At 33.6% G+C, this 22,516-nt stretch overlaps 1 protein-coding gene and 1 non-coding gene across 3 annotated transcripts; one reads left to right on the top strand and one right to left on the bottom strand.

Annotated features, from left to right (window-relative positions):
* Nucleotides 1–12,899: 12,899 nt before the first annotated feature.
* Nucleotides 12,900–22,342, bottom strand: LOC145630061 (uncharacterized). Of its 2 annotated transcripts, XR_014112001.1 has the most exons (15): nt 22,205–22,342; nt 21,932–22,079; nt 20,823–20,941; nt 20,633–20,724; nt 20,174–20,309; nt 18,847–18,999; nt 18,670–18,780; nt 18,341–18,434; nt 17,076–17,204; nt 16,927–16,964; nt 16,742–16,831; nt 15,551–15,634; nt 14,453–14,602; nt 13,723–14,015; nt 12,900–13,071 (listed from the first exon to the last, which is right to left on the bottom strand). XR_014112001.1 is itself a non-coding variant. In XM_081682296.1 (14 exons), the coding sequence occupies exons 1-14, from the start codon at nt 22,277–22,279 to the stop codon at nt 13,875–13,877; spliced, it is 1,560 nt and encodes a 519-aa protein (XP_081538422.1). In that variant the 5' UTR covers nt 22,280–22,342; the 3' UTR covers nt 13,348–13,874. The 2 variants fall into 2 exon arrangements, 1 of the variants encoding a protein (XP_081538422.1); XM_081682296.1 differs by lacking the exon at nt 12,900–13,071 and having other exon boundaries at nt 13,348–14,015.
* A 102-nt stretch (nt 22,343–22,444) lies between these two features.
* TRNAC-GCA (transfer RNA cysteine (anticodon GCA)) lies at nt 22,445–22,516 on the top strand. Its single transcript has one exon. It is a non-coding gene; the product is annotated as a tRNA-Cys (tRNA).

The following is a 22,516-nucleotide window of genomic DNA, read 5'->3' as shown; positions in this document are numbered from 1 at the left end:
ACTCAAACTCGAGAATTAGCCTAACCTGTTTAATCCCGTGAAAACTCGAATTAAACCCGACCTATTGTTCACCTGACCCGAATGTAACCCGACCTGTTATTAACCCAACCCAAACCCGATAAGAAGTATGACCCGATGTGATCGACTAAAGCATGACCCAACCCAAACTCGTTCCCACAGGTTATGGAATTAATTTGAATAAACCCAACCCAAGTTGACCCGATCCACTCTTACCGACCCAAACCCGACTCGTTTACCCGAATTGATAGCTCTACCCGAAACCTCCAAAATTTCTCAAAAAACGTGGATATTAGTCTTCAACTTTGGAATTTTTTGACTTTTTTTCACCCGGAAATAAAAATTGCCGAAATGTTTACTGTGGTCCCTAATACCCTCCGAATGTCCAATTAACTGGGTGGAACCATCAAATTTGCTTTTAGACGACTAATTTACCGGTTTAACACTTGCACCAATTTCAATAACTCAAGTCTATCACGAACATTTATGACAACATATAATGATCATATAAAGTTCCAAATGGCATTATATGACACCGAAAAGTATCCCCAAAAATCTCAATACCTTTCGGCACCGGGCCCCAAAACATTCAAAATTTCTCAAAAAGCGTGGACATTAGCCTTCAATTTTGGAATTTTTTGACTTTTTTTCGCCCGGATATAAAAATTGCCAAAATGTTTACCGTGGTCCCTAATATCCTCCGGGAGTCCAATTGGGTGGGTGGAACCTTCCAATTTGCTTCTAAACGGCTAATTTACCGGTTTACAACTTACACCGATTTCATTAACTAAAGCTTACCACGAATATTTATGACAACAAATAATGATCATATATGAATCCTAACGACGTTATATGACCCTGAGATATATTCCCTAGAATCTCAAGACTTTTCTTTACCGGGCCTAGAAACCTCCAAAATTTCTCAAAAAGCGTGGATATTAGCCTTTATTTTTGGAATTTTTAGACTTTTTTCGCCGGAAATAATAATCACTGAAATGTTTACCATGGTCCCTAATACCCTTCGGCAATCTAATTGGGTGGGTGCAAACATCCAATTTGCCTTTAAACGGCCTATTTACCGGTTTATAACATGCACCGATTTCAATAAATAAAGCTTACCACGAACATTTATGACAACATATAATGATCATATATGGTTCCAAACGTCATTATATGACCACGAGATGTATTCCCTAAAATCTCAAGGCTTTTCGACACTGTGCCTCGAAACCTCCAAAATTTCTCAAAAATCGTGGATATTAGCCTTCAATTTTGGAATTTTTTGACTTTTTTTGGCCCGGAAATAATAATTGCCGAAATTTTTACCATGGTCACTAATACCCTCCGGGAGTCCAATTAGGTGGGTAAAACTATCCAATTTGCCTTTAAAAGGCCAATATACTGGTTTACAACTTGCACATATTTCATTAAATCAAGCCTACCACGAACATTTATGCCAACATATAATGATCATAAAGGGCTCCAAACGGAATTATATGACCCCGAGATGTATCTTATAGAATTTCAAGACTTTTCTACACTGGGCCCGAATCCTCAAAATTTTCTCAAAAAGCATGGATATTAGCCTACAATTTTATAATTTTTGACTTTTTTTTCGCTCGAAAATAAAAATTGTCAAAATGTTTACTATGGTCCCTAATACCCTCCGAGAGTCCAGTTAGGTAGGTGAAACTTAACCAACTAAATTGCCTTTAAACAGCCAACTTAATTACCGGTTTACAACTTGCACAGATTTCATTAACTCAAGCCTACTACGAACATTTATGACAACAAATATTGATCATATATGGTTCCAAACGGCATTAAATGACCCCGATATGCATATGCTAAAATTTCAAGACTTTTCGACACCGGGTCCCGAAACCTTCAAAAATTCTCAAAAAACGTGAATATTAATTAGTCTTCTATTTTCAAATTTGTTGAATTCTTTTTTCCAGGAAATAAAAATTGCCGAAATGTTTACTATGGTCCCTAATATCCTGCGGGAGTCCAATTGGGTTGGTGTAACCATCCAATTTGCCTTTAAACGACTAATTTATAGGTTTACAACTTGCACGGATTTCATTAACTCAAGCATACTACGAACAGTTATGACAACATATAATGATCATATATGGTTTCAAACTGCATTATATGACCCCGAGATGTATCCCCTAAAATATCAAGACTTTTCTACACTGGTCCCCGAAACCTTCAATTTTGGAATATTTTTGAATTTTTTTCGTCCGGGTATAAAAATTGCCGAAATTTTTACCATGGTCCCCAATACATTTTGGGTGTCCAATTTGGTGGGTGCAACCATCCAATTTGTCTTTAAACAACCAACTTACCGGTTTACAACTTGCACAGATTTCAATAATTCAAACCTACAACAAACATTTATGACAATATATAATGACCATATATGGTTCCAAGCGTCATTATATGACCCCGAAATATATTCCCTAAAATCTCAAGGCTTTTCGACATCGTGCCCCGAAACCTCCAAAATTTCTCAAAAAGCGTGGATATAAGTCTTCAATTTTGGAATTTTTTGACTTTTTTTTGTCCGGAAATAAAAATTGTCGAAATTTTTACCATGACCCTAATACCCTCCAGGAGACCAATTGGGGAGTTGAACTATCCAATTTGCCTTTAAATGGCCAATATACTGGTTTACAACTTGCACCGATTTCATTAAATCAAGCCTACCACGAACATTTATGACATATAATAATCATAAATAATGGCTCCAAACGGCATTATATGACCCTGAAATGTATCCTCTAGAATTTAAAGACTTTTCGACACCGGGCCCCGAATCCTCCAAAATTTCTCAAAAATGTGGATATTAGCAATTTTATAATTTTTTACTTTTTTCTCCCAAAAATAAAATTTTCAGAAATGTTTAATATGATCTCTAATACCGTCCGGGAGTCCTATTGTGTGGGTGGAACCATCCAATTTGTCTTTGAACGACCAATTTACCGATTTACAACTTGCATCGATTTCATTAACTCAAGCCTACCACGAACATTTAGGACAACAAATAATGATCATATATGGTTCCAAACGACATTATATGACCCCGAGATGTATCCCCTAAAATTTCAAGACTTTTCGACACCGGGTATCAAAACCTTCAAAATTTCTCAAAAAACGTGGATATTAGTCTTCTATTTTCAAATTTTTTGACTTCTTTTCGCTAGAAAATAAAAATTTCCGAAATGTTTACTATGGTCCCTTATATCCTTCGAGAGTCCAATTGGGTTGGTGGAACCATCCAATTTGTCTTTAAACAACCAATTTATCGGTTTACAACTTGCACGGATTTCATTAATTCAAACATACTACGAACAGTTATGACCACATATATTGATCATATATGGTTCCAAACTGCGCTATATGACCCGGAGATGTATCCCCTAAAATATCAAGACTTTTCTACACTAGTCCCCGAAACCTTCAATTTTGGAATTTTTTGAATTTTTTTCGTCCAAATATAAAAATTGCCGAAATTTTTACCATGGTCCCTATAAATTTCGGGTGTCCAACTGGGTGGGTGCAACCATCCAATTTGCCTTTAAACGGCCTATTTACCGGTTTACAACTTGCATGGATTTCATTAAATCAAGCCTACCACAAACATTTATGACAACATATAATGATCATATATGGTTCCAAACGTCATTATATGACCCCAAGATGTATTACCTAAAATCTCAAAGCTTTTCGACACCGGGCCCCGGAACCTCCAAAATTTCTCAAAAAGCGTGGATATTAGCCTTCAATTTTAGAATTTTTTGACTTTTTTTCCCCGAAAATTAAAATTGCCAAAATGTTTACCATGATCCTTAATATCCTACGGGTGTCCAATTGGGTGTGTGGAACCATGCAATTTGCTGTTTAACGGCCAATTTACCGGTTTACAACTTGCACCGATTTACCGGTTTACAACGGCCAATATAATTAACTTGCACTGAACCCAACTTGAACCAAAATTGACCCTTACCTATTTTAACCCGTCAAAACCCGAATTTTACCCGACTTGTTACTAACTTGACCTGAATTCAGTCCGACCCGTTCCTAACCCGGCCTTAATTTAACCCAACCTGTTACAAACCCGACCTGAAATCAACCTGACTTGTTATTGACCTGACCCAAATTCAACCCGACTTGTTATTGACCCGACCTGAATTTTACCAAACCTATTACTTACCTGACCCAAAAATTCAACCCGATATGTACGTTACTAACCCGACTCAAAATTAACATGACTTGTTATTGACCCAACCTGAATTCAACCCAAATTGTTCTTGACCTGATTTCAAATTACCTTAAATGCAATTTAGACCACCTTATTGTTGTTGATCAAAGCATTTTGTCTAGGGAGACCAAGTCGGTCCAGGCCAACAAAAGAAAGGGGCATCATCTTTAAATTTAAGAGTTAAATATAGTATATATTTGTTGTATGGTCAAAGGAGATAATTATCTTCCTAAATTATAGAGTATAGTTTCCTAGTATATATAGTGTCATATATATTTTAGTCAAAAGAAATAATTAGCTTGATAAAAATGATAATTATCTATTTATAGTTAGTTGAACCCGAATAAGACCTAACTTATAAATGACCCGACCTGATTGTAATAACCTGCAAAATAATTATTGACTTGAACATAACCCGACTTGAATCCGAGAATGACCCGAGTTGGAAATTAAATGTCTCAACCTAATTATAACCTGCAAATTATTGACTTGAACCGAACCCGACTTGAACCCGAGAATGACCCGACTTGAAAATGACTCGACCTGATTATAATCCGCAAATTATTGACTTGAACCGAACCCGAGAATGACCCGACTTGATTCTAATCCGCAAATTATTGACTTGAACCGAACCCGACTCGAATTCGAGATTTACCTTAACCCGTGAAAACCCGAATTAAACCCGACCTATTATTCACCCGACCCGAATGTAACCCGCCCTGTTAATAACCCGACCCAAACCCGATAAGAAGTAGACCCGACGAGACCCGAGCGACTCAAACATGACCCAACCAAAACCCAGCCCGCATAGGTTATGAAATTAATCCGAATTGACCCGATCCACTTTTACAGTCTTACCCTACTCAAACCTAAGTTGACAGCTCTAATAACAGTATATATATCATAAGTTGATGGTGTGACTATTTTTTAAAATTAAAGTAATTAACCTAGTAATGGAATTTATGACAATGATTAAAAAAAAAAAAAAAAAAAAAAAGAGTTACCTTAATGGATGAGAATCATTGTTCCGCCATTAAAAAAAATAAAAATAATAATAATAAAAATTGGGTGATTTTCATAAACAAGTGATGTTTTCTTTTACTAGTAAAAATAAAAATAAAAATAAAAAGGAGATTAGTCAAATGTATAAGTGGCATTATTCTTATAAACTAATATAGGTTATTCTTATAAATAAACATGTCTAATAACCACGTAGCAGACTTATAACTGGGAATTATACTTTGTATGTGTGGCTGGCATGAAGAAGAGTACAATTATTTTTATTTAATTAATTTTTTTTTTTTTTTTTTTACAAGGAGTTATCATTTAATTTGAGCCTCTACAATTGGAGAAAAATAATTAGGTTTGAGAGCAAAAATAGGAGAGAGAAGAAAAGGCCTTATTGGATGACCAAGGTCTTCCACTCATCCCCCATCAAATAAACCATGACATGCATGCATTATAGAAAAATCGGATCATCGAGAAATGGATAAAAAAGGTAATGGGTTTGACGACCTTTTTTTTTTTTTTTTTTTTTACAAGTGCGCGTTATAGACGTAGGTGTAGAGTGTAGTAAATAGTGATATGCCGTTTTGGATGTCAATATCATGGAATTCTTTGCGAACTTCCCATTCCTTATTTATGTAACTATAATTTTTTGTATCCGGCTTATGTACCGTGTGGCAGGGTTACTCAAGTTATTTAGTCAGGGGTTATTCGAGTATTTCAGTCAGGAGTTACTCGGTCAGGGGTTATTCGATTTGCCGAGGTTACTCGAGTTGCTGGGTCTAGGGTTACTTGAGTTGATCCTGACAGAGTAACCGCTGAACCCCTCGAGGGATTCAGTCATGCCCTCGAGTAATCCATGACTGAGCCCCTCGAGTAAACCCTGATTGAGTAACCCCTCAAGTCACCCCTGACTAAACCCTCAAGTAACCCCTTACCGAACTCTTTAAGTAACCCTTAACCGATTAACTCGAGTAACCCCTGACCGAACTCCTTAAATAACCCCTAACCGAGTAACTCAAGTAACCCATGACCGAGTAACTGAAATAACCCATGACCGAGTAACCCCTCAAGTAACTCTTGATCAAGCGAACCTTTCAAGTAACCCTGTTCGAACCCCTTAAGTAACCCCTGACCGAGTAAATCAAGTAACCCCTGAATGAATAACTCGAGTAACCCCTAACAAAATAACTCAAGTAACACCTCCCACACGGTGTGTTCATCTGCTGCACCAAAAAATTTTATATGTGGTTGGCCACACTGTGTGGAAAGGATTACTTATTCAGAGGTTACTCAGCTCGGTCGGTCAGGAATTACTTATTCAGGGGTTACTCGATCGGTCAGGGGTTACTTATTCAGAGGATACTCGAGTGATCAGGGGTTACTCAATCAGTCATGAGTTTTCTCACACTGAAAACGCACTAATTGACTGAGTAACCCCGTAATAAGTTACCCTTGACCGACTGAGTAACCCTTAAATAAGCCACAGAGTGTAAAAAATACATTTTAAAAAATAAAATACTATCTCCATTACATATGAAGTGCTATTTTTGTATTTTATACTACCTTCTGATCATATAATATGCAACTTTAGAATTTTTTATATCTCACAATTATACCCCCAAAGTTGCATATAATACGGTCCGAATGTAGTATATCTTATAAGTAATAGCTAGCCAAAAGTTTCAAATAATATGTACGAGTAAAAGATGTAAGTGTCTATTCACAACTACTCGGTTGTAATTCAGCCACTAAAGTGTTCTAGGAGTAGTCCTATATCCATACATGACTATGGTTATCACTATCACTTAAACCTAGTACAGACCCACATTAATATCGATGGATAGAAACTTCTTATTAGAACATATATATGCATCCACGTAAATAATCCAACTAAATATAAACTGTATTAATCAGACATCAGATCAACAACTAAAGCATGTTTTATCAATTATATAATCATCATATACTAGCACAGTTACATATTTTTTGTAATATATTATCATTATTCACTGAATGAAGCTATGTATAGGTCGGAAGATCTAGCTAGCTATCAAAAATGTACTTTTTGGAGAATTACCAGAAACTTTTTTTAATTTGCTTCTTTAACTTTTTATTAATATAAGACGAAATTCACAGCATCACATTTGGAATTAAAATTCAAATGGCCGGTGATTAAGATAGATGCTTAACTTAAATAAGTGGAAATTATTAAAGCTTTGTATTTGCTAGCTATTTTAATTTGTAGCTAATATAAGCTTGCTATATTCTATTAATCTTTACGTTTGTTTATTTGTGTTTCGTGGAGTAATAAACTCCACTAGAATTGGATGATTGAACAAAGGGAGGTAATGGTGCCATGCATGAATACTTTGAACAATATTATGGTTTTTTTCTTAGGATGATTTAAAAAAAAAAAAAGGCCAAACATGTTATTATATATTTTGACATGTTTATATTTTGGGTTTTTATATATGTTAGGCCAGACCACATACACTTTTTCTTATTAATATTTATTAAATAAATATAGTACGTACAACTTCTATAAAAAGAATCCTGCATCAAAATTATGATTTCTAAATAGAGATTTACATATGTCTCGTACATTTCGCTTGAATGTATAATATTTTTGAAGAGTTGGTCTAGCTTGATTTGATGTTTTTTTGTAGCCACGAGGACTATTTCCTTATAATTCATTATTTGATTTTACTCAATACATAAATAATGAACTTTTGCTGGTGTTATCTTGCGATGCCTAGTTATTTTCATAATAATTCACCAAAGGGAAATGAATTATAACGCAAACGAACAACGACTCCAATGCAAGATAGGAGTATAATCAGAAGACAAACTGTGCTCATCATAATGTGTAGATTTATTATATGTGGAGTAGTGTTGAAATTCAACATTGATAATGTAGTATCATTCTTGCTAGCATTTAATATATATTGTCTAGTATCATTCTTGCTAGCATTTAATATATATTGTCTATCTTAAGGTTATCATCTTCTATGACAGTTTGATGAAATCTTAGACATAGAGTAAATGACTAAGATTTCATCAGTGAATGACATAGAGTAAATGTCTAAGATTTCATCAAACTGTCATAGAGATTTAATTTACGAGTCAATGACAGTTTGATCTTTAATGTCAAAATAAAATTAAAGTCTAAGTTTAACTTCATCTTATGATGTGTGTTCAAACACAGCATAAATGTTTTACAAAAATAACATGTAATCCATGTTTAGTTAATTAAAATTCAATAAGTCTGTACTATTTAACAAGGTAACTTGATAACAGTAGCGATCATCATGATTTCAAAGAACGCGTCTATTTCAAACCTTATGAAAAAGACCTTAAGTAATTATTTGAGCTAATGAATTATAAAGATCCACGCACACACATTAAAGAAAGCTCATTTTCAAACAATCCTACATAATAATGAGCTAAGGTAGGTATAAAGTATTCAAAAAAGTTTCTTCAAATAAAATTTAAAAAATTTAAGTGTTAGAAAACAAAATCTGGCTTAAATTTGAAGGTCTAAACTCAATAACGGTTCAAACTTTGATGAAATCCTTGAAGTTGAAACCTAAGTAAGTCAAGAAATGGACCAATTAATTCCATAACTACCATAATTAATTTGTAATAAGTATTTGATAGAGTTGTTGAATTGCCTCCAGTAAACTCGGCAAACTGCATAAGGACGGCAGCTCAAAGCTCATTATTGTTTTTTTTTTTTTTTTTTTTTTTTTTTGAGTGGTGGTGAATGAATTTGGTGGCTTGAGTGAGCCCGATATAATCACTCATTGGTTAAAAGTGATTGATTTCACATATATCATGCATAAACATTAAATATAGTAATTAAAAGTGATTTGATATGTATTAATACTTTCTCTAACTAAATTGCCCTAGTTATTTTAAATGGATGTCCTATTTATATATAACTATTATAAGCTTGATGTTAACAAAATACAAGAACTCCACACGCTAAAAGCGTAAAGGTATATATTCCATAATTTTTTATCTATCTTTTTTATGGAACAATCTTAGTGAAAACGAGGGATTAGATTTTTTTTTTTTTTTCCAAGAAATATTGTTTTCTTCAAAAAAAAAAAAAAAAAACTACCCTAAATAGTTAAAACTACTCCAAAGAGTTTAACATGGGTAGCGCTACCGATTATCAATTTCAACCCAATATTTACATACTTTGTATGCCACATTCACCATATGTAATATAATTTTTCTTAGAACGAATTATAATAAGGTGAGTTATTTGGGCTCAAGCCAGTTATATTACCATTATACCATATCGATATGATCATCCAAAAGTTTATCCCACTGTGACTCCTCAAATAAATGAATTAAAGTTTATTATTCAAATGAATTTATTGGGTTTGTTTGGTATTACTGTGGTTGTATTTTTTTTTTTTTAAAGAAAAATTCATATGATAAATGTCATACAATGAATTAAAAATTAGTCAACATATTAAAATTAATAATAATTTTAAAAACTTACAATAGAAAAGTAAAAATGCGCTAACTGACAGAGTAACCCAAAATAAATAATACTTGATCAATTGAATAACCCCTAAATAAGTAACCCAACGAAAACATGCTAACTGACTAAATAATCCCAGAATAATAAATAACCCTTGACTGACTGAGTAACCTCTAAATAAACAACCTCAGAATAAGTAACCTGGCTACACAAAAAAAGCACAGTTGTGTAAAAGATTTATAAATTTAGAAGTACTTAAACTCCAATGATTTTATAAGTTAAGGGTTTTTAAAACTTTAATTACCTATTTTTGTTTACATGACATTGATATACTTACTGCTAATTCAATTCAGAGAGATCATATCATAAATTTAATTCCAATCCTATCAATACTCTATTCTTTTGCCAATATTCTAAAAGGATATGATGTGATTTTTATTTTTATTTTTTTATTTTTTATTTTTTTTTTTATGTGAAACTTTATTCTTCTTTGATTGGGAATTTATGTAGTACTCCGTATTAAAAAGAGCGGAGGAAATACCAAGTAACTAGAAAGCTGATAGCTTCAAAAATAGTAAATTGTAAATATTCAACTTTTAAAAGTCATGCAACACCGAATTATTGTAAATTTGCCAGAATTTCACTACTACTACTATATTATAGATTTGTAGGTCGCTCTCGATCTTTTCAATGATTAATACACAATTGAAAATCAATGCCAACTTTTAATTGATTTGCATATCTTAGAAATCAAATCTGAAGTGGAACAAAGTCTATAACTCTATGGTATAAACAAACTTTGGGGCAAATACAAACTTTTGGATTTAAAGGTAGAATGTATGATTGATTATTATTTTTCTTTATTACAAAAACCAAATAGTTTATTCCCTATAGATAATGATACATATATAATAATTCCATAGACTTTAATACTTGCAACTCACAATATCTATAACTTCCGTGTGAAAGTGAGAGTGACATATAATTGTTAAAGCTTCTCTTACGATTCAGATATTCCTGAAATCAATTCTCAACATCACTTGACCTTGTGGTTGTCTCAACACCAAAAAAATAAAAATAAAAAATTCGTACAAAAGTTTGCAATAACAGCAAATACACAAAACTATACAATTGATAAGATTGGAAAACAAATGCTTTGATTTGATGCGATAATTTTGGGAAGATCACCTTACAATTGGTGTAGAAGCGCTTAATTCAAACCAAAATTGTAGTGTTTGTAATGAACATCAATATTATCGGGCCATAATATACTCTCTCTGTCCGTAAATTTTTGCACTTACAAAAGCATGGGTCAAACTTTAAAATCTTTGATTATAAATTAGTTTTAAAGTCCTAATCTATAGAAAATAATTTAGTCGTGTGGAATCTTGTTAGATTTCACTCACTGTATATTTTATCAGTATCTAGTTTTTGTATTTTCTACACATATAAAAAAGGGAGGGGGGGGGGGGGGGGGTTCAAATCCTCTATCCCACTTTTATATCCCATTCTATGTACCATTTAATTTTATTGGTCCATGTCATTTTAACTACGTATATATTTTTTTGATTCAATTTTTATACTAATTATATTATTAGCAAATAAAATTAAATATAATTTACATAATTTATATTCTAGTTTTTTACCTTTTTTTTTTAAATGTATACAATTATGTTAAATTCAACGCTATTAATTTTTTTAGCTCGTTTTGAACACCGTTAAAAATCCAATGGAGCAAAAAATTAGTGACGGAGGTAGTATAAAATATTGTAAATCCATTCTTTTTGTGTTCAGTATCCTCTCTTTGATTTTCTCCTACTTTTAATAATGAATGACTGATGAGTACTCTAAGACGCATCCCTTTCTTTGGGCTAAAATTAGGTTTGAATTAATAAATTTTCAAAAAAATTAGTGATAGTCTAAGCTCATTATTTTATATGGTCCAATTGAATCCTTTGATTTAAGTAGCTAGCTCAGAAAATCAAAAACGCCGAATTATGTAATTGCCAATAATCTTAATTATTTAAAGCGGCTTGTAGCATTCACACAGTATAAGAGATGAATATGATTAGTGGTATATCTATATCCTATCTATACCTACCTCTAGACCTCTAGCTAGTTCCATAAATATCTTCATTTATGACATTGTAGAATTATGATCATTACTTATTAGAGAGGGACACATTAATTCTTTGTCAAGGGTTAACACTTTTGAAAGTGTTTCCGTAGTCGTTTTTGACCAAAGTAAGTGTGGGAGTAGTGGTAAAAATGTCAAATTCTATAGCTAATCAGTTGTCATAGTTGCTCATTTGCACAAAATTGCTTATTTGTAAGGAATCATCGTGGCATTAATAAGCAAAAAATAAAATAGTAGATAGAGATGATGTTGATCTAAGTTGGTCTCCCAAATCGCAAAAATTACAAAGGTATAGTTGGTTGTATAATGCATGAGTTGAACGAAAGGAAGTAGGACTATTATAGTTTTTCTTTTATCAAAATAACAATTATCTCGCATTAATTGTACAGCTATAATTTTACAAATTTACTTAATTCTAGAGGATATGGATCCATTTGAACTTACATTTATGTTGTGTACGTATTAAGGATTCATAAAGTTAAAATTTTTCTATTGCACTTTTAACTTGATATTTTAATGTTAATACTGCACATGTTCTAATAACCCTATGTTGCTTAAAAAAGTCTTTGATACTTTATATTTGGGTAGACCGATGAGCAAACGGTAAGTCTAGTGTAGGGCTTCAAATGAATTACTTAGCTTATAATCTACAAAGTAATTTACTCACAACGTAGGCTAAACCATACCCACTTGTAAATAAACCCCTACTTCATTAAATTAGAAAAAAAATAGATCTCTAGAGTCTTGTTCGACACCATTTTTTTTTTTTTCAGTTTTCTATTGTTATTTGTTAAAACTAAAAACCAAAAATAGAATAAGTAGTTTTATTTTTCTATTGTTAGATTTTATTAAAAGAATACGACATATATCATACGACTTATAACAAGATAAAAAAAAGAAAAAAAAAATAAAAAATAAAAAATAAAAAATATCGTGATACTAAACGAACCCTAATATTTTACTTCACTCATGGCGTTGTGTGCGTATAGTGTCATAGAATCCTTGGTAACTATTAGATACTACCTCCATCACTTTCAATTTTAGTTTCAAAATTTGGCATGAGATAAAATGAGCCATTTTCCGACCTGGAAAATCTCGTTGCGTCACTTTCAGCCCATTTGTGGATAACTTCAGCCAACTAAAATACTGCGCCGAGAAAACAAAGTGTCATCACTGTCACATAATAATATCAGTTTTACTACGTATCAACATTATTAATCCTAGAAATTCACTACTTTTTTTTTTTTTTTTTTTTTTTTTTTTTTTTTTTTTTCCAAATAATCATCCACATGCCACTTCTTAAATCCTTGAAAGATAAGAAAATTGACCACGGAATATCATAAATATTTACGGCTAAAGAAATCGATAAAATCACGCTTTATATTCAACTGTTTCAATCGCTGCCATAGATTCATTATTAAGCTCTTACAAAACGATCATAATATACTCCCTCATATTGAATGTCAATCGAATACGGAGTACAACCTTATGTTTCAATATAATAATCAAATACGAAGTACATCGTGTTAATAGGAATGAAAATAGCTATTAGTAATATTTAGAAATTACTGAAACAAAACCAGCAAGTTCCCCCCCAGACCACAACTTTGCCCCCTTTGATCTGGAAATGATGCAAACAAGTTTGGACAAATGGATTATACAGTATATTATCGCATAAATTCACTTTATAATTATTATAGATTTAAATCATATAAATAATGTATTTATAATTACTTCTGAAAGACAGGAGAACTCTTAAGCACAGACCGAGATAGCTATAATGAACTGATTGCATACCTTCAAGAAAGAGAAGGGGGAGGAGGGGGTTGAAAATGAAGAAGAAACCACCTTTTGCACTACAAATCGAATTGAAGTTGCAAAAGCTGATCATCAACAACTGGTCAATAGTCACCGCTGTCGCCTAGTATAGCCTTAAGAATAAGGAGAGCTCACAGCAGGAAGTCGTGAAAGATCATAACAGCATCATCTAGCTTCATTAAAGACGAGTCCAGCAGAATCCTCACATTTCGCAGACGCATTCTCCTCTCCTTCACCTCTGGTGAGGGATTTTCTATGCTCAAGTTTTGGATCTGGAGAAGCAAATAAAAATATGGACAAGAAAAATAAAAATCTGTTCAGTAGTGACATCACTGACATGACTATCTTGATAAACAAAGAAGCAACACGAAAACAAAGAGCACATGGATATATGGCATGTAACGTTATTTGACTTTACAAAATTTACTTGGGAATAATCTCAAATTAGTCAATCAGCCATCCAGGTGCATTATTGCAGGAATTAAGGCCTTCTGTGAGTTATTATTGAGCAAAGGTAACAAAACAGTTATATTTGAGGAGTTGCTTGGGGAGCTAAAATATTACTGTGTAGGACGAGGAGGGGGGGGGGGGGGGGGGTCTACAGAGGGGCCAAGACTGGTAGGGCAATAATCAAAGTACGATAAGTGAACAAAAAACAACATTACATCTTATCAGCCCAGCAGAATGCTAGGTAAAATCATTACACTACCTCTCGCTCTTGATCGACTTCATAAGCATATCGTAAACATAGATTAAGTGCAGCATGGTACAGCTCATCCAAAATTTGATGCCAAAGATTGCCTTTCTTCACACTCCACAAAAAGAAGTCTGCCTGTCTTGGACCTCCAGTAGTTACTTTCTGCAAAAAATATATGTTGAGGCATGAGCGCATGACTTACAGCCTACAGATATCCTGAGCATTGAGCTGCTTTACACACACACACGCACACAAAGTCATTACACCCAAAATTAAACAAAAAAAAAAGGTTAGAATATCACAGCCCCTGAGCCATACCATTAGAATATGAAATGAAAAAAATGCATCTACATTAGGTAACACGTACCAATATCTAATTATGTGGAATATATACATCAATAAATTCCTTTAGTAGGCAAAAAAATCATCCAAAGGGGTCCCAGATCTAACCAAGGAGATCGATATTAAACTGATTACTTTTCTAGTATAAGAAGCTAATCTTTGTAACATATTCAATAATAAGAATAAATTAGACTTTTCACCTGAAGACTTTTGTGGCACACAAATTAACAGAAAAATAACTATTGTTTTATGGAGTCTTTATTATATACTGACAGAGAGGAAGTGTTTGATTGTGAGCATGAGTTGTTTCTTGAATACACCAGTAAGGTGATGGGAAGGAGGGAAATGAAAAGGAAGTAAGGAGGAAGAAAGGAAAAAGAAGAAAATCGATGGCCAATGCCAGATAATAAAGTAGATGGCCAGATTCTGGCATTAGGTACCTTCTTGCATAAATCAAATATCATACTAATAGTTTTGTGCCACTTTTAAAACAAAAGTTTGTCTTGCAACAAGTGATAGTTATAAGATTGTTTCCGATAGATTTCCCTAAATAGCAAGTAATAAAGGCCTTCAGTAATGCAACTGTAGGATATCATAGACCATTTGTTGGAAACAAACACAAAGATCCAGAGCAGTCCTTTAGCTACACTATTTTGCTTTTATATCATCAAATATTCATCAAGAACAACTGCATAAAGAAATAATCAGACGAAAATCATTCACATATGAAAGACAACCAAGATGAAAATCAAATGAAAATGAGGGTACCTCCATTAGTATGTAATTATCCTTCCAAAGCTTATACAAAGTCTGTGGTGTATTTTTCTTATCCACAAAGGTTCGTTCTGAAATCTGCACGAACAGGTAAAAACTAAGCAAATGTATCAAAAATGACAAGCCCAGAATTCAAGCAACGATAATTTATGCCCAAATCTAATTTCATGTGATGACAAGAATTTTGAAATGAAGTTGGCCTAGCTTGCAATTTATCTCAGAAACATAAGGTCTCTATTCATTTCTATCAACAAAATCAGTCAACGACAAATCCTCAATTCTATACATAAATCCCAGAAACTATTAAAATCAAGAGCCACTTCAGTCTTTGTCACTCCAACGACTAAACCAGATCTAACCACTTGGCACAAGCTGATTAAAAAGCTGGACTAAACTCTATTCCTCATCTTGTATTTACCTAAAAATTGAAGTCCAGTCTGACCAGTATGGTAAAAGTGCTGCCTAAATCACAGCCAGATATGCCCATAATTTCCAAAAGCATATTCTAAAGAAGTTTACTTTCCACTTGAAGCAATTAAGCTTGGGCAGATAGTTTAATACTTTAATGGCCAAACAGACCAACATATTCCCAAAGTCCCTATGTTTAACTCTGACTTCCCTAACATTCCTAGAATCCTAGTTGATATAATAACAAAACCAACAGGAGAAAAAATAAAAAATAAAAATAAAAAAGAGGGGGGGGGGGGGGGTCTTGGATTAGGTAATTTACAAGTTTTGATTTTAATGAGCAATGGTCACACACTTGCATGTGGGAATTATTTAAGATAGGAAATTCACAGACAATTGCAGGACACTTGAAAAGTTAATATAAGGCAACAAAATGAAATTCTTTAGCACAACGGAAAACACAACAAAATTAAAAATGGAAAAGGGACAAAAATCTCATAGCCATAACTTCTTTCCAAAAGCTTTCATGTACAAAAAAATGTAGTTACACCATTTTCAGTCTTGAAAGTGAAGAATATATAATATAATATGATAAATTAAAAATCGTATTATATCAAGCTAATAAACTAATTTCAGCTTATAATATCAGACAGACTATTCTCTGGATTCATACTGGGGATAGAAATGATGTTCAATTCTACCTTTAGCATAGAAAGAAAACATAATTTGAGTTTTTTAGAAACAGATAGCACAAACTACACTTTAACCACTAATTACCTTATCAGTATCCAGTGGACGACCATTTGTTAGCGACCTGAATATTCTAAAAGCTTCTATTCCATACCGCTTTTTCACAATACACTCCACCTGTTCAAATATTGATTCAGAACTATATAAATATATTCATGTTCTGAATAAAGCTTCTAAACGAAACCTATCTGTAGAAAGGCAAGCCAGCTGACCTCTTCTAACTGAGCTTTCTTAATTATGTCTTTCATATCTGCAAAAAATACACTTTAATATTCAAGTATGGAATTATTGCACAAATGCCTTCAAGTATTTAGAATAAAGGGATGGAAAAGAGAAAGTGTACATACAGAAGAATACTTACTAATTGTGTACACATCGTTTGTTTCAGAACAAAAGTCAAGTTGTTCAAGAGAATATCGAAGATGCTCCATAGTGAGACCTTCTTTGCTCTTAATAACCTCTTCAAAAATTGAATCAAGAGACAATGACACTAACAAACCAACAGAAAATAGGATAAGGGGGAATTATAACTGAAAAAAATACAATGAAAAAGGAAAAAAAAAACCCTAATGTCAGACAACCAAAAAAAAAACCCATATAGCTATCTACAGAGGAAAAATAGGAAGCTAATTGTAGAAATACAAGATAGTACATAAGCATCTACAATAACAATATGTAGCAAACCAACCCACCCCCACACACACAAAAAAAAAAAAAAAAAAAAAAAAAAAAAGCTTCACTGATAGAGATTTACGGGCAAACACCAACAGTTTGATTAAAAGCAAAGTACGTACTTGGCAATCTATTCAGGTAACATACATCCTCATTCATTGAGGAACGAGTATTCTTCCATTATATATTAGACATTGGTAAAAATAGCAAACAGTCACATAAAGGTCTAGGCTGCGAAGACCCTTTTTGGGGATTCAGAGAAGGGAGATCTCAATCCATGAGAAAAAAACAGTGACGTTCATCAGGTTTCACAAGTAACAACTAACAGAAACAATGTTGATCTTGGAAAACTAAAAAGAAGTCAAGATGTATGCAACCTCACCCACCCCCCACCCCCTCCACTGATCAATTCTAGCAGAGATTGCTTCAAAAGACTCACAGTCAACCAGACATTTCAGAAAGTAGAAAGTAGTATACATTTGTTAGATAGAGGAAAAGCCACAGGCCATAGCATCAAGTAAGCATAAAGAGTAACAACCTTCACCAAAATAGCATTGGCAATCCTTTGGATCAAATTCTAGCACGTAATTCTCAACAACAATAACAGCAACAACAACCACAAAACCTAAGTCCAAGAATGATTTGGGGTCGGCTAACATATATCTTCAGCAGGGGAAAAAATTATGCAAGAAGTTGCAACAGACTTCGGCAATTTCGACTTTAAAAGCAGACAAGACGGCCAATAACACACAGTTAACAATCAAGTCCATGACTAAGAGCATCTAGCTGGCTACTAATTTCTTGGAAAAAGAAAATCAAGAAGTAATGTGTCTTTGTTTTGCTGACCAAAATGCTTCTGGCTATTCTAAGCATCAATTTATTCAGAAAAGGGGGGAACAAATACTTTCAGCCTTTTTCAGCAAAAGAACTAGATCTATATTGTAGGATGATTACCTGAACTAACTGTATGCTTAGCCCCTTCCAACATGGATTTCAAAATCACAGCTGCAACATTGTCATACTCTGCTCTGACATGCTCAACGCAAGCCTGGAGTAGAACGAACAAGGAAAAGTGAGTTTCAAGAAGCATACATGCAAGTGAAGTCAAATACTATCATTACTATCCAGGTATTCAATGTTGTACACAAGAAGGCAACAACATCACCATTCAAGTTTATATGCAACTTTACCTAGAAACTAATCAAGAGTACAAGAGCAGTGAATTTCTACTTGACCTGAGGCAATAGAAAAAATAGAAAATAGAATAGGACAAAAGAAAACACCTTTATCTTCAGGCGATTTATAGATTCATCAAAATTCACTCGCCATACTGGTTCTTTCTTGCCCCCCATAGTATCAAGCTCACTATCCCAATCCAGACTATCTTGCTTCCGCTGCAAAAGTAATGATGCATCAGTTTATGTTAACTGCAGTAATTAACCAAATACAAATAAATCAACCTTCTCTCCAACTTTCAGGCCCGAAATTTTACTCTCGATTTTTTCTTCATCAGAATCTACGCCTTGGTCATATGAGATGGAAAATCTTTCAGCATCCATGGGAATTGCAGCAGCCAAAGCACGTTCTTCCAGGGTCACTTCTTTCATAAAAACCTGTTATAAAGACATTAGAAAGTCACTCAAGGTCACTGTTCAAAAGCAACCTGTCAAAAAGGGGAAAGGAAATAATTTTATAAATACAACTTAACGTCCTTAGACTAAGCTACGAGGATTTTCCAACATAACCTTGTCTTGAACAATCACATATGAAATAAGAGGGCAAACACATTGGATACCAATGCTGACAAGTACAATGTGGAAGTATGAGAGCGTCCTAAATAAAGTTAATACTTCGTATAAGATAACAAAATTTTTGAGACTGCTTAAACCCACCCAAAAAAAAAAAAAAAAAAAAAAAAAGCAAAATTTTGATTATAATTATGATGACAGCATAAAGTCGAAATTGTGTAAGAGAAACCAAACCCCTTCATAAAGTCCTGTTTCCCAGAGGACTGCATAGAAGTATATAGTTACTTAGTTTCACAGAATGAAAGAGAATACATTCTAAAATATTCAGCAATAAACTCTCTTCAGTCAATAAGCTTGAAGCAGCTATAATTAGCTAATTTACTACCACTGCCTCCACTATCCAGAATTCCAGATTTGTGAACATAGAATTATACAATATTTTACTAGTTTAATCATTGTAACAATGATCTCAAGTTTACGATGTACACAACTGCAATTGCAGAAAATAAAAGGAAAGAAGATGATTATATTGATAAGATGAGAATTACAGTAATTCGAATGATAATTCTACTTTCAAGAGGTGGATGCTCTCCTAATATGAACTTTCGAAAGGCTCACTCTCTCCCAATACAAACCACTCAACATTCAACATGTCCTTATTCCTCCTAATGTCCTATTTATAGAAAGTCCCTCCTAACAAACCTCTAGCTTATTCCCCAAATTACTACTAATAGACTATGACTAACAAGCCCTTTCCCCAAATATTGATTCCTTGCACAGCATCAACATAACTATAGAAGCATGAATATCAGTATATACAACAATAGGCCATATATTGTCTTTCAAAATCAAATGCACAAAACAGTATTATAATCAAACCAGATAGGATTTTGTACTCAAAATTCCAGTTAAAGAATGACAAAGTCATGTGCACATTCGAGTCAAAAGGAGCATTAATAACAAATGAGAAATCAAATTGCAGTAAGAGAGAATAAAAAGGGGAAATAACTGCCGCAAAAATGTTTCTTGAGGATGCTACCTTATTTCTGCCACCTCCTTTCTTAGCAGGAGTGTCTCCCTCATTTGGTAAAGATATTAAAGGCTCTGGAGCAGGGCATCGTTCCACAAAACGACAACGAACAAGTTTAGTGAAGCTTTCTTGGTGAGTATCACTACTTCCTGATCCAAAACAAGAAGAGAATAAATGAAATTCCATTCACTAACATTGCAGTAATATACGTTCAAGTACTAGCATTTAAAAGTAATCGAGCTCATGACTCCTAATTTTCAGACTACATTGATGAGTATGATTCACATTTTTAATCATATCCCTTTTAGACAGAACTACGTTCTATTTACAAGGTCCTATCCTTTTGCAGCTTTCGACACGCACATAAATTAACATGTAGTATAAAAGTTAAAATTCGAAAAACTCGCATCAATTTCTCATAATTCTATTGCATTGAAAAATCAACAAAAAAAAAAAACCATGCACAACTTGCCTTCACTTGAACTAGCCAATGCTCTATCTAGAATTTGTGTGAGAGTAAGTCTGCCATGCTGCAGCAACCCCTCAAGAATATCTGAACCCTACAAGAATTGGTGTGCCGTGCGCTTTGGTCAATAAGCTTGCACAAAGCACAGCAAGAATCAAATAAAAGTGAAACATATAGTACAAAGTCACTGACTTTTGTATCCTGTTCTTTTAAGACTATACTCATGAACTTTGGAAACCTCAAACGATGAATGATGTTGTTGAACAATGCCATGTACTGAGTCACTACCACTGTAGTATCCTTGCCACCACCTAGAAACATCAAATACACAATAGCAACCAACGTAAATAACATGGAAGATGGTGATAGGCAACATTTACAAAAATAAAATACAGCCAAAAGACAGAAACAAACACAGAGAACTAAAGTGAGTACTTAATGCTAGGATTCCAAAAAATTTGCATAAAATCCCCAAACAGTGGATCAATTGATTAAAGTTCTCTGCTATATTATTCTATAAGAAACATTATCAAACAAGTAATTATTAGATGAGTAGCATAATAGCAGAGTACTAAGAAAAAAGGTGGATAGCATCAAGAATTCTAAAGCACATTTTTGCACTAATTGGATCATCTTGATTCGGCTATAGTCAAGTTCTCTCTCTGGAAAGTCGCTTATTTGACACACAAATATCCTTCTACATAATTTCCCAAATCCCTCTCTCAAAGAGTAAATCATCCTCTAATCCAAATCCAATCACCTTTCCTCGTTACTGCCCCAGTCAAGAGATCATTTGGTCAGCTCAATGACTTTGTTGGCAAAAATGGTGATTATAGTTCACCTTACACGCACATCTTCCTGCAATTATACCTTGATCTAATGCTATGTATTAAGGAACAATTTCTCTCAATTCTGTAAGCTGGCAACAAAATCTAGTTACTGTAAAATCACCTCTAGTTTCCAACAAAACTATCGCCCAATCGCCCCCAAACAGCACGAAACAAAAACCGATACAATGCATCAAATCCTTTTACAATTCATATCAACAATACAATCAGAATAACACCTAATCAATCATCAACCTCGACGAAATAAACCCCTTCTATAGCATTAATCCAAAGTAAACTTCAAAATCAAATATTATAACAACAACACAGCAATGTAATATCCCATTCAGTCATACTCAATTTTTAATTCAAGCATTGCAATTACACAAAACAATACGATAAAACTTGATAAATTGTAAGGTATATTATAAATTGGCATCAAATAATTGAATTTAAAAAATAAAAAAATCAAACCTTCTTGTTCAAGAGCAAAGGCTTGAACGCAATTATGCTGAATTAAAACCCATAAACATTTCTTAACTTTATCTTGAGGAAGTTCAGTAAATCGAGAAATTAGCGCTTTACTTAGGGTTCCTCTTCTGAGTAAACATTCGCAAATTTTCTGCTCAAATTAAAATTCATCAAAAACATAATTACAATTAATGGTTAATTACACAGATAATTAATTATATCAAAAAAAATTTGAACAAATTTGTTGATGAAAGAGGAGAGAGAAAGAGAGTGTACAGAAACGAGGTTTCCGAAGTCGGTGGTGATGATGTGGACGGCGAGTTTGATGCCGAACGGAGTTAGCGCCGCCATTGATGACGGTGGTTGCTTCGGTGGTTTTAGTGTCAGTTGTTTTTGGAGGTTTTAACTTTTAAGGTTTAAGAAACGAGGGAGAATTGGGGTATTAGAAGGTGGAGTTTACGGTAAGAGTTTTAAGATTGATTTATAATGTAAATATTTAGGTTTTGAAACAACAATGGGTCCATAGCTCAGTGGTAGAGCATTTGACTGCAGATCAAGAGGTCACCGGTTCGAACCCGGTTGGGCCCT

The sequence above is a fragment of the Chenopodium album genome, chromosome 5 (assembly GCF_948465745.1).
Source record: "Chenopodium album chromosome 5, dcCheAlbu1.1, whole genome shotgun sequence".
NCBI lineage: Eukaryota > Viridiplantae > Streptophyta > Magnoliopsida > Caryophyllales > Amaranthaceae > Chenopodium > Chenopodium album.
The sequence above is the reverse complement of the archived record's forward strand: the minus strand, read 5'-3'. Positions and strand labels throughout refer to the sequence as shown.